General features: G+C 35.3%; 1 protein-coding gene across 1 annotated transcript in view; it reads left to right on the top strand.

Annotated features, from left to right (window-relative positions):
* Positions 1-13,483, top strand: part of LOC128995556 (dynein beta chain, ciliary) — a 138,747-nt gene that overhangs the window by 122,003 nt on the left and 3,261 nt on the right. The window contains exons 67-79 of the mRNA XM_054420574.1: positions 499-669; positions 1,251-1,399; positions 1,996-2,163; positions 2,578-2,710; positions 3,400-3,543; positions 4,235-4,372; positions 4,803-5,028; positions 6,553-6,728; positions 7,740-7,982; positions 8,405-8,587; positions 9,052-9,225; positions 9,749-9,897; positions 10,005-10,137. Coding sequence (XP_054276549.1) covers positions 499-669; positions 1,251-1,399; positions 1,996-2,163; positions 2,578-2,710; positions 3,400-3,543; positions 4,235-4,372; positions 4,803-5,028; positions 6,553-6,728; positions 7,740-7,982; positions 8,405-8,587; positions 9,052-9,225; positions 9,749-9,897; positions 10,005-10,137 — 2,187 coding nt within the window. The remainder of the gene's footprint in view (positions 1-498; positions 670-1,250; positions 1,400-1,995; positions 2,164-2,577; positions 2,711-3,399; positions 3,544-4,234; positions 4,373-4,802; positions 5,029-6,552; positions 6,729-7,739; positions 7,983-8,404; positions 8,588-9,051; positions 9,226-9,748; positions 9,898-10,004; positions 10,138-13,483) is intronic.

Below are 13,483 nucleotides of genomic sequence, written 5' to 3'. Positions count from 1 at the left end.
CCCAGGGCCAAGCTGGCCCTGAACAACTTACTCATTGCCGGAAGTAAAATATCGATACCTTGCTGGAGACAGACAGGTCTTACCTCATCAGGTCCAGGTGATTTGTATGGGATGAGTGACCCTATGGCCCATCTCACACGACTGTGTGTCACAATGTGGCACGCAACCCTCCACCGTTTCAGGCATTCTGTGTGGTGTTTCATATATTGCTGTTTTAGGCATTCTGTATGGTGTTTCAAAAAGCTATTGATGTTTCAGGCATTCTGTGTGGTATTTTAAAAAGCTACTGCTGTTTTAGGCATTCTGTGTGGTGTTTCAAAAAGATATTGATGTTTCAGGCATTCTGTGTGGTATTTTAAAAAGATATTGATGTTTTAGGCATTCTGTGTGGTGTTTCAAAAAGCTATTGATGTTTCAGGCATTCTGTGTGGTATTTTAAAAAGCTACTGCTGTTTTAGGCATTCTGTGTGGTTTTTCAAAAAGATATTGATGTTTCAGGCATTCTGTGTGGTATTTCAAAAAGCTATTGATAAGGCAGAAGCGGCTGCAGATGTTGAGACCAGAGTCCTGAACCTCATAGACTGCATCACATATTTTGTGTTTGTTTACACTACTCGAGGATTGTTTGAATGTGATAAACTCATCTTCTCATCGCAGATGGCTTTTCAGGTATGTTTACCCACCTGGGCTAATCATTTAAAAGTTCTACTTTCCATTGAGCATTTGACCTCTAATTTGTTTCCTCTGAAAAATGTTCAATATATTGTTTTTTATGCTTGCAGAAGTTTTGAAATTTCTTAATGATATATTTAAAAGCTTACTGACCACTAGTAGTTGCATATCGGATAAGGTTTGCTTTTTTGTGATGCTGGTTTTCAGTAATTCAGTCTTTCACAACCTTAACCACACTGTTCTTTCTCTTATAAAAGTACAAGGCAGATTAGAAGGCATTTAGCATTACTAGCACACTTTTGTGATTGTTAAATTTTGAAAATCGCCTTTATGCGCCCTGAAACTTTGATACATAGTGGTAATTTGGCAATAATGTGCACATATTCGATTAACTACCTGTCAAACTAATGTACTCTTCTCGTCATCCTTGTTTTTACACAAAAGATGATCATCAAAAGTCATTATTCCTTTCATCAGACGATTTTGTTTGTTTGTTTGAATGTATGTTATGATTAGAGTTTGAATGTAAATTTTTTCAATAAACTCATCTTCTTCCATCATCCTTTCTTGTTGCTCAGATTCTGCTGATGAACGAGGAGATTCAGCCGCAGGAGTTAGACTTCCTGCTGAGGTTTCCGATCACTCAGCACGTCAGCAGCCCTGTGGACTTTCTGTCCAACACAAGTTGGGGCGGAATACGTAGTCTTTCCAGCAAGGATGAGTTCCGGTAAGCAACAAAGTACATCTTAAGTTTTGCTTTAGTTAAAGTGTACGTCATCGGATAAAGATCTCAAGAAGCACAGTAGGATAGGTAGCTAGACAGCAGGACTTTCTTCCCATAGGTCTCGGTTCAAATCCTGCCAAACACCAATGTTAATTTGCCTTGCGACAATTCAAAACTCAGCGCAAAACCCAGTAAATCAAAAATGCTACACACTATTTTTTTGTACTGTGCATTTTGGGTAAATCATGCAGGGGTTACTAGCTAAGACAATTTAAAAGATTTACGTGGGTAAAATAAAAATATGACTTGTCAATTTTCTTGATCATGAAATCTTATAGTCATAACAATTTATTAATACTTTTGTTTAGTCATAAAAGGTTAAACTTGTGTCTTTTCCATTCCCCAGAAATGTTTTGTATCCCAAGTATTTTCAAAATATTTTCAAAATAAATTTAGTACAAGTAATGGACTGAATGAAGTTGAACCTAATTTGTATTTTGCTTTGACTACTATTATTTCTATTTGTGATGTAAATGAGTGGGTTAAAAAAGATACAAAATATTACCACATAGTAATTATAACTAAATCAAATTGTGTAGAAATCTGGACCGGGACATTGAGAGCTCGTCCAAGAGGTGGAAGAAGTTTGTCGAGTCCGAGTGTCCTGAAAAAGAGAAGTTCCCGCAGGAGTGGAAGAACAAGACAGCTCTTCAGCGACTCTGTATGATGAGAGCTTTGCGGCCTGACAGGATGACGTATGCTGTCGCGTAAGTTTCACTTAAACTTGCAATGCTTATACTTCTTAATTTTTCTTTGGAAAATAATAAAATTTCTGCAGTAGAAAGTCATATGCTGAATTAGTTTGAGTACTTATTACCTCTTCAAGTCAAATTTACAAGTCTTTCTAGTCAAAAAGATACCCTTAGAGAACCATTTAGATGTGAATATAGACCTCAATTCCAGTATGTATTTTCCACTGTATTTTTAAATTCCATTTTGATTATGAAATTATGAATTTAATAGCAACTAGTGCCAACAGATGTTGAAGCGCAAAACCAGAGAGGTTTTGGGGTGGTTTGGAAAAATCAGCAGGCTCCAGTGGGCGTAAAAAAGTTTGCCTTGAAGGGCCAAGAACTTCCTTTCAATATTAGACGTTGTAACTGCTATTGTTGTTATTACAGAGTGTTCATTGAAGAGAAGCTGGGGGCAAAGTACGTTGAAGGTAGAAGTATTGAATTTGCCAAGTCCTTCCAGGAGTCTAGTCCTAGCACACCAGTGTTCTTCATACTCTCTCCTGGAGTAGATCCACTTAAGGTGTGCATAGACCACTAAAGTAGATTGAATGAAAATGGTCTGATGAAAGTTGTTTGTTGCTGAATTATTATAAATCCAATAAGAGTTGATATCAGCTGTTAAATTTTCCTTTGGCCCATTTCTGTGCAGCCTGTAATAGGACAATAGTATTATATCTGACTTATTTGATTTGTGTCAGAAATAAAAAATCCTTTTTTCACACAATCACATCACAAAAGATAAAAGTTTTCGTAATACTGCTGCTGCTGTTTTAAGGTTTTTATTGTGTTTTTTTCCTCCCAAAACGCGCTATGGTGGATACCGATCTGTCTTATTACCGGTGTAGCGCTACCAAATACAAGCATGTTTGTATCTTGAAGCGCTTGTAGCGTGACCGACGGCGCTCTTGCTGCTCAGCTAGGACACGCCCATTTTGTTTGTATCTGTTGCTCTTGTCACTATTGCCGCCCAGCTAGGATGTGGCCTTGATTCTCGCATGGGAAACAGAACATTAACTTAAAATAGTTTTTATGACGTTTTGTATTGAATACTCCCAACTTTTATTTATTAATTTATTGCTTTTGACAATTTTTTACATTGTGTAGAAAACGTCATTATTTTAGGTTAAAGGGAAGAACGTTGTCCCAACAAAACTCTAGTAAGCATGGAGTTACTGTGATCCCTGTTTTACAACTACAGTACTTTGGCAGGACGTGGAGGCGCTTGGCAAGAAGCTAGGGTTCACCGCAGACACTGGTAACTTCCACAACGTGTCCCTGGGCCAAGGGCAGGAGGTGGTGGCTGAGGAGGCGATGGACATGTCCGCCACCAACGGCCACTGGGTCGTGCTGCAGGTGATTAGAGAAAACTGTGTCTTCTAGAGAGTAGTAAGTTCTACTATAGGAAATGTCATGGGAGAGCGACAGCCACGTCACTAGAAAGACCCCAATCCAAGACCTTTAATGTTTTAAGGGTTGGAGGGTTCCTGTTCTGACTTCAAAGCCAGAGGTCCCGGGTTCAAATCCCGCCAATCACAAATGGATTTTATCTATGTGATAACGCCACGACCCTCTAGTAGTAGCCTGAAGTAATGTGTAGAACAGTTCCGTGCAAGAACTAACGTCCTAGAATGTGTAGGTGGGAGGTAAAAAAAACTAAATAACTTAAGTAATTTCCATTAAAAGGATTTAAAAAATGTCAATTGATTAATCTAATCTTTAGCTGAAACATTTTGTTGTTATGTTTTGTGGGTTTAATTCAGTGTAATTTGTTCACTTTTGCATGGGAACAGTCTAAATCTTAGTCTTATTCAGTCAACATAACAACCTTGTTTTTAAAGGTATAATTAACAGTCCAATGTCAAATGGCTACTGGGTTATGATGTATGCGTAGCCGAAGGTGTTCACCTTTAAATCTGAAGTTCACTGGTCCGATTCCAACCAAGATTGAGTCTGTACCTAAACACTGTCTGTCTGTAATCTTGATGTGGAGTCACAAACCACAAATCTCGAATACTACCATTTAAATTTTGTCTTGTTATCTCAGAATATCCATTTGGTGAAGAAGTGGCTCCCAGCGTTGGAGAAGAAGCTTGAAAACTTGGCAGAAACTGCTCACTCAGACTACCGAGTCTTCATGAGTGCAGAGCCTGCCTCTACTCCTTCTGCTCATATTATTCCTCAGGTACAACTTTTTTCTGCATACAATAGTACAAAGGCTTAATAACTAAATGAAAAATATCAAATTTCTTAACAATTAAAAACAGAGCTTTAGTTTATCAACACAAAAAAGACGATACCCATTTTTTTCTTCTGAATGTTTAAAGGACCTAGTCAATTCAAAGTGTGAATATCTCCAGGCAATATTTAATTAATTTCCCTTAAAATAGCAATCTGTCAAAGGTGTAAGAACAGGTAAACCACTAATTTTAAGTTGATTTAGCCTCCCTAAGAAGAATTGTCAACTTAGAGAATTGTCAAAAATGTTTTATCATGGTACGATTTGTGGAAAAAAAACTACTGTATAAGGGTTTGCTGAGCATTGATAAAATCCTGCCTTGAATACCAATTAAACTAATCAATATAGTTTATCACTTAACATCGTAATTTCTCAGGGCATTCTGGAGTCGTCCATCAAGATTACCAATGAGCCTCCCACGGGGATGATGGCCAATCTACACAAAGCCTTGGACAACTTCGGCCAGGAGACGCTGGAGATGTGCTCCAAGGAAGCTGAGTTCAAGGCCATCTTGTTCTCTTTGTGTTATTTCCACGCTGTGGTCGCGGAACGTCGCAAGTTCGGGCCGCAAGGCTGGAACAGGGTCTATCCCTTCAATGTTGGTATGCGGATTTCACGTTTCTGATACAGTGGAACCTTGATAACAAGTCTCACTATATAAGACTTGTAACCATAGTTGACTTCTTATTGAGGTATTGACATGTGATTAGCAACCTAATATGTAACCAAAGGTATTTGAAATGACACTTGTTATCAAGGGTGACCTGTAATCGAAGGGCCTTGTTATTGAGGTTCTACTGTATAACTTTCCTTGTATAGTAGTGTGAAAGTCCAGTTATGCTGAATCTCTGGTGTGTTGGATTTATGCCAAACAAGAGCACTACAGACAGTTATATATTTCTTTTAAAGGATCTTATATATATTACTTATACTTAAATAAAGGTATCTTCCTTGGTTGGAGTATCAAAAGCATTCAAAAGATTAGGCCTACATATTATGAAAGTAGATAAAAATAAAAAGTTAACATTAGAAGTTTGGAGGTGCATTTAAAAAAAATATTTACATATTACGATGGTATAGAGAAAACTAAATTACTTGGAGTAAGCTTTATGACTTTATTCTAACTAGTTGTTCTGCCAGTGCCTTACCACGGGGAGAGAACGGAGAGAAGATGGCTCGATTCTTCACTGCCTTGCTCAATGCAAACTGCTGGACGATTAAGCTCTTGTTCTTGATGTAAACTAATTTGACCAATATCCATGTCACAAGGAAAGGTTTGGTTTGGATACTTAAGATTCCGTCCAAGCTATGGTTTTTAGTGTCACTTATTATATACAAAACATTTTTGTCTATGGTAGTGGTAGAATCAAAAGGTTAAGTCAAGGAAAAGTAAACAAACAAGCTAAAACAAATCCAACAGCTGATGGATCTCCAATATTTTATTTAGATGTGATTAAAAATGAACGACTTTAATTGAAGTTCTTGACCTTAGGAGAGGGTTTATTGAAAAACTGATATTTCGCGGAGAGGTTTCCTATCAAGACCTTTCATTCAAGTATGCGGTTTATAGGTGTGTAGCTTACAGTTTTCTTTAAAATTCAAAACCTTGTAGCTTCATATATAGATTAAACTGGATTTGCTAGGAAATAGGATTTAGAGAACATATGGGAGGGATAAGAAGAATGTGACTGAATAACACACATGTTAAGAAAAGAGGGAAGGTCAAACCCAAAGAGACCTCTTCACAAAAAAGAGCACTTTCGAGTGATAAAGTGTTATGTAAAAAGAATGGGTCATAGAGTAATAATACGTTTCAATGTGTCAACCATCAATGTATCAAAGTTGAGTTCAATGTTTATCTTTAGACCATTAGGGCCAAAAAATTACCATTAAGCAAATCCTCCTAAACTGCAATATTCTCATCTAAAAACACTCTCTGTGCAACATATTTTATCCTGACAAGGCACTTCTAAAAATTGAATAAAATTCATATTGTGTTCTCAAATAATTGTTTCTTGCTTGAACCGTAACCCTTAACATCGTTGAATGAATTAATAGAACATCAGAAATTGCAACTCGCAGTTGTAGAAAAAAATCTTTGACACCTGGTAACTCTATTATACTAGGTGACTTGACCATCAGTGTCAGTGTGCTGTACAACTATCTGGAGGCCAACTCCAAGGTGCCGTGGGAAGATCTGCGTTATTTGTTCGGTGAGATCATGTACGGAGGCCACATCACTGATGACTGGGATCGCCGATTGTGCAACTCTTATCTTGAAGAACTCATGCAACCTGACCTGGTGAGGTTCTTTTGAAATTAATTCTTAAAATTAGTTCTTAAAATGTATTAAATGGAAAGTACGTTTTTGGTGTATGTTTGGTAAATCTCGAAATTGAAATAAAATAAGGATGCTAGTTAAGTTTTTAAATTAATGTTGACTTTTGAATAGTTCTTAGAAACATTAATTTAGTTTTTTGTTCACATTGTGAAAAAATAATATTGATTATAGTGGTAGTGAAGTCATAGATAGTTAAGTTAAAAATGAAGTAAAATTGATTAAAATTAAAATAATTTAAAGATTTTTGAAAATGCACACTTCATTGATAACAATCATTACTCATCACCCAACTGCTGGAAAGAATTATTTCCTTTGTGGATTATTATTTATTACACAATATAATTTAGTGTGTTGTAATAATAAATGGTCTTAAGGTCATTGTCATAGCTCACTCTATTCTGTATTCTTCCCTCATTTGTATTCACATCAAATGTATGTCCTTTTGTTCTGTATTAAATAGTTGGTACCATTAAATATATTAAATTAATGGTACCAACTATCTGGAGAACTCCTACATCAGGACGAAGTATAGGTGTTTATGTTTTGTGCCTTTTATGGTGTATCTATGGCTGGGTAGCTGAGTGGTTATAGTGCTCGCCTAACAATCGAAAAGTCGCTGGTTCGAGCCTGTGAAAAGTCAGTAGCTTTTTGATGGTTCAAAACTGGACCCACTTGTTCCTGATCATTGAAATGATCCTGACTGATGAAACAGCTGATCTTAATCAGTATTAGCTACACAGATCATCTCACAACATTCTACACTCATATTTGGATTTAAATACTCACCTAGGTGGCGTTCCCATCTCAATGGTTTTTTATATAAGCTCCTGGGACTTGGAATTTTCCCAGGTATGCTAGCTGAATTTCATTTCTTTTCAAAAAATGCCTTATGAATGATTCAGTAAGCTTAATGAATGATACCAGAGAAAAATAAATAATTTCACTGTTTTTTCTTCTTTTACGGATCAATAGGTTGACGGTGAGTTGTTCCTGGCGCCAGGATTTTCGGCTCCACCCAACACAGACTACCTAGGCTATCACACATACATAGACGAGTGCATGCCTCCTGAGAGTCCTTATCTGTACGGTCTCCATCCCAACGCTGAGATCGGCTTTCTGACCACCACCTCGGAGAACCTGTTCCGCACTGTGTTTGAGATGCAGCCGAGAGAAGCCGGAGCATCTAGCGGAACTACTGTGACTCGGGAGGATAAGGTCAGTACTCGCGGTAATGTGGTAGAGTGAGAGTACTATTAGAAAGTTATAGTTTGCTTGTGGAACCAGTGTTGGATTGAAGAACGTAATTGGGTAAGGAATAAATTTTGTTCAAATCCAGCTGGGATTGGATTTATTTTGTTGTTTGATGTATTCGATGGAAAAATAATAAAGATGGTAGGGGCCTACTTCACTTGAAAACAGAATTACAGTAATTGAATTTCTTGACATATTTCACAGAGTAGTTTTTTCATTGGTTAGTGTGTTGTCCATATTGATCACACTATAACATTTTTTCTATGAGTTTTGGAAATAACAAATACGTAAGGAAGAGTGAAGGGAATGGACTGGAGTCATGAAACTTTAATGAAACTTAAATAATTAAGAATTGCTGTATTTAAATTTCTAAAAAATGTTTACAGGTAAAACAAATAGTGGATGAGATTCTAGAAAAGCTACCTGAAGAGTTCAACATGACCGAGATCATGGGGAAGGTGGAGGAACGAACTCCGTACGTGATCGTCGCCTTTCAGGAATGTCAGAGGATGAACCATCTGACAGGAGAGATGAAGAGATCCTTGAGAGAACTAGACCTGGGACTCAAGGTATTGGGAGGATAGTTGGGTGTGATCTTATCTTCGTACAATTTTCATCAACCTTGCTTTGCGCTTTCATTAACACTTGGTTATTCCCATTTTTCCAACGTATGGATCTTCTCTCATTAAACAAAACATATCGTTTTGGATATGTGATTATTTTTATTTATCCGTTTGTTTTCTTATGCTTGATTTTGATTGAAAGTCTCCATTAAATACTTGAATTTTTTGTATAGTGTAAGAGTTGTGTTTCTTGTTCTAAATCAGACTCTTAAATCAGTCAAAATAAGTATTTTTGTTTTTAATAAAGCACTTAAGCATACAAATTTAATTTCTCCTCATTTTTCTATAGATTTTTTTAAGTAAGCCTGTTATCCTCATAAAAATCCTTTATAGTCAAAAATTGATTTAAGAATTTAAGTAGACTTTTATGATGGAAGTTGTCCTTAAGTGTTTCTGTATTTGTGTTTAAGGGTGAGTTGACCATCACGTCTGACATGGAGGATCTGGAGAATGCTCTGTTCTTGGACCAAGTCCCCGTCATCTGGACACAGAGAGCGTACCCGTCACTGCTCGGGCTCACCTCATGGTTTGCCGATCTCCTTCTACGACTGAGAGAGCTGGAGACTTGGTCTACGGACTTTGTTGTGAGTATTGATATCCAATCATTGACCCGAAATGCTGAGAATTAGTCCACTATTTGTTCATTGTGTTCACTCATTGATTGATTTGCCTGGTTCCAAAACCAGAACAAATTGGAAAATTGGAATCAAAGGATTGTATTTCTTATTATTTATATTATGTCTATATTATTTATGGGCGGAGAGCGAGCTGGCGTAGTGGTTAGAGCGCGAGACTTCTGTCCCTAAAGTCCCGGGTTCAATCCCCACCAAGTCACCAATGGATTTTATCAAAGTGACAATGCCTCACCCCTAGGTCTAGCCTGAAGTAATGTGAAAAACAATTCCAGGCTCGTGCCTAGCGTCTTAGGACGAAAAAAAATATATTATTTATGGTCAGTGTGTTTCAATGAACCAGGAGTAATACTCTATAAAAATCGATAAACGTAATGTTGTTATGTTTTAAGATTATCCCAGTGTTACTTGTAAATTTACTTTTGACAAGGTACACAAAACTTAAAAATCGAGATTATTTCATTTATCGTTTTAGTTGCCATCGTCTGTGTGGCTGGCTGGTTTTTTCAACCCGCAGTCCTTCCTCACGGCTATCATGCAGAGCACAGCCCGTAAAAACGAGCTGCCTCTGGATAAAATGTGTCTTCAGTGCGACGTCACGAAGAAGCAGAAAGAAGATTTCTCGTAAGTAGAAAATCAACTTTTCTACCAAATTGTTCTACAAGTTTTTAGAACATGTAGACAAATTGTGTTGTCTATAATGGGGTGATAAAGTGATATGATTGGTACAGGTCAGCCCCCAGAGATGGAGCCTATGTACACGGCCTGTACATGGAGGGAGCTAGATGGGACATACAGCAAGGCGTCATCCTAGACTCACGGCTCAAAGAGCTCTTTCCTCACATGCCTGTCATCAATATAAGAGTGAGTACAAAACTAGGCTGTAAAATTGGTCAAATTGGTTGAAGTTTCCTGTCTAACTATCCCAAGAATATTGTGGTAATGCCACCAATGAAAATGGTTGTATTTCACCTTAAATAAGCAGAATTAGCAAACTGGCGCATAATTTCTCGTAATGACTGCTTACACAATAAACTTTTAGAAAATGTTGCATGTGGGTGCCTACCATTGCAGAATGTAGTTAATTGCAAATATTTAGGTATAACAATTGACCACAATATGAAATGAGATTTACAAATTAAGACAGTAACAAACAGGCTAAGAGTTTGTGCAGCAAAACTTTTCTATTTAAAAGATTTTTTACCATTAACAACAATGAAATTAATATATTCAGGAATATGTGAGTCAGTGATTAGATATGGCTTAATAGTACAGGTAAAATAGGGTTTTATAAACAACAAAATTTGTACATTCATGAAATTTTACCTGTGAGTTACTAATAATATGAGAAATGAGGATCCGATGAGTCCCCAAAATTTTGGGTGTCCTAAGGCCCTTTTTGGGGCCCTTTTTGTTCCGAAGGGCCCTTGTTCCAGAATAATTTTGTTTTTACGTTTAAGGTCGAGTGAGGTGTGGTTTTCGATGGTTTTAGTTATTATAAATCGATTGGGACTAGTTTTAAGTGAATTAAACTATTCCATACAGGGTGTTTTGAAATATTATTACTTTTTACGATATTTAAACATTTATTCATAAAGTGATAAAATTAGTTACCTCCATGCTCTATATAAAAAGAGGTTTATTGAAAATAACTGTAATTATTTACTATATAAGAGGGAAGGATCACAAGGAGTAAGAGAAAATATTAAATACCCCCGTCACAGCAAACCTGCAGACTAAGCGAATTTTCATTTGCCCGATTTTCGATTAAATCTAAAATAGCATTGCGTTTAACCAACAAAAACAACAAACAACAAAATATACCTAGGTTTGCTGCTACAAGGAGGCTAATAAAGTGTGTTTATAGTAAAAAATTTATAGCCTAGTATAAAACAAATAAATTTGACAAGTTTGATCAAAATATATCTATTAACAAACAAACAAAATCATTTTACACTATTATTCTACATAAGAATAGCATGGGAATTTTAAATTTACAATTTTAGCATTTTTATCCGTAACTAATAACCATACAAAAACACGTTAATATACTAAACTAGAGGACCCATGCTGCTCCGCAGCGCTAAAATAAATACAATATCCGAGAAATAATCAATTTTATGATTTTTGATTGAGTAATACAGTATCATGAGCTTAACTGATTCAAACGATCATTAGCTCAAATTAAAGCCTATAATTAATTGATTTGTTTGAGTTTAAAACATATAGAAAAGTAACATATAGAAATATATAAGTAACATATATTATAACATATATATATAACATATATAACATATAACATATATATATAACATATATAACATATATAACATATATATGTAACATATATATATAAGTAACATATAGAAATAATGGAGCTATTGATTTTTAATCATATATACAAACCTTATGAAAAGTAATTTAATGTTGGTTGTTCACCTTGCGTTTGCTTGAAACTCGTGCGATTTGAATAACTAATAGCTTAAATAAAAACCACTATTTAACTGATGGTTCTTAGACTAAAATATATAGAATAATAAAACTATAACTTGTGAAGGTACATCTTAAATTAAAGTTAGAATTATAAAATAAATCAAATTATGAGTTTTGGTCAAGTAATACGGTATGTAAATATTTGCCGATGCTTTGTGTGAAAGCTTGGCGTGCATGCCTTCCATTTAAGGCCTCAATCATGAAAATCGGTCGGGTAGAAGAGCCAAACGAACTCGGAAAAGAAAACCCAAATTTTTTAAATACATAAGATTATTTGTTTCTAAGCTATTTAAAATGTTCTAGAGAAAAATTGGGAACCTTTGTGTTTTGAGGGTAAAGTAAAATAAGAAAACCCAATTTTTACTCCATAAACCTCGTTCCCATTGTTCAGGACAAAAATGCTTGTACCGACAATGCTGCTCTGATATCTTCGTGCTGTCCTGGTCGTTATAACAACGAAAGATAACCGTACTTGTATTGATTGAAAATAAGTTTGAGAAACTTAAGATACAAGTTGCAAACGTCAGTATGTATGAAAAGTGTTTTTGCACCACATTGTTTGTGCTTTAAGATTGGTGTTGCCTGTTCTGCAATATGCAAGGTTTTAGGTTTGTAAAGGGGAATCCTGCTTGAACACCAACTTGGACAAAATCAGTAAAGATGGACAAGTTGCTAAGAATAATAAAATTGTTAATGAGTCGTCTGAGATTAATTATTGTGTTGATGAAATTGTAAAGAGAGATACTACGGAAATTGTAGAAAAATGGCTTTAGTTTAAGTACTTCATTTTAATATGTAATGTAAGGTTTTATACAAATACAATTGTTTTAATTTTTAATAAATGTAAAAAAAATAGCTTAAACAACTACCTTAGAAAAATACATATCAATTTGAAATTGGTCTTAATAGATTTGCATAAAAAACACGTTAAAAGATTATTCACACCACCTTAAAAGTTGAAATTTTTTCTTAGTAACCTATGTTATTATGTTATACCGGTAGTGTAAAAGTTAATCCATCCCCTTTTAGCGAACATCCTATATATGAGATAAGCTATTACCGAAGGTCTTATGGTAAAACATAGACCCGAAACCGATTTACGTTTTCATTTCGATGCACCCAGAAGCCTAAAGCACCATCCACTCAAAATATTATATATGTGTTTATATACGTATATAATATATACGTGTCCGTAAACATGATAACTCGAGTGATTTTGGTTCAATTCTAACGAAACCGGCATAATCGGTAATGTCCATGGAACCGATATGTTTTATATTTCGTGGTCAAAATTTGTAATCTTTGACCCTCAAAAGACAAAGTCTCCCAATTTTTCTCTAGAGTATTTTAAAGAGCTTAAAGAAAACAAATAATTTAGTATATTAACGTGTTTTGTAAGTGTTTTAATTACGAATAAAATAAAAAAATTTTAATTTTTAAATTCCATGTTATTCTTAAGGAGAATAGTGTAAAATGATTTTGTTTGTTTGTTTATAGATATGTCTTAATAAAACTTATCAAATTTATTTGTTTTATACTAGGCTATTAATATTTTACTATAAACACACTTTATTAGCCTCCTTGTAGCAGCAAACCTAGGTATATTTTGTTGTTTGTTGTTTTTGTTGGTTAAACGCAATGCTATTTTAGATTTAATTGAAAATCGGGCAAATGAAAATTCGCTTAGTCTGCAGGTTTGCTGTGACGGGGGTATTTA

This window comes from Macrosteles quadrilineatus, unplaced genomic scaffold (assembly GCF_028750875.1).
Source record: "Macrosteles quadrilineatus isolate MER2022 unplaced genomic scaffold, UCM_ALF_1.0 Scaffold_5__1_contigs__length_97177068, whole genome shotgun sequence".
Classification (NCBI taxonomy): Eukaryota; Metazoa; Arthropoda; class Insecta; order Hemiptera; family Cicadellidae; genus Macrosteles; species Macrosteles quadrilineatus.
The sequence above is the reverse complement of the archived record's forward strand: the minus strand, read 5'-3'. Positions and strand labels throughout refer to the sequence as shown.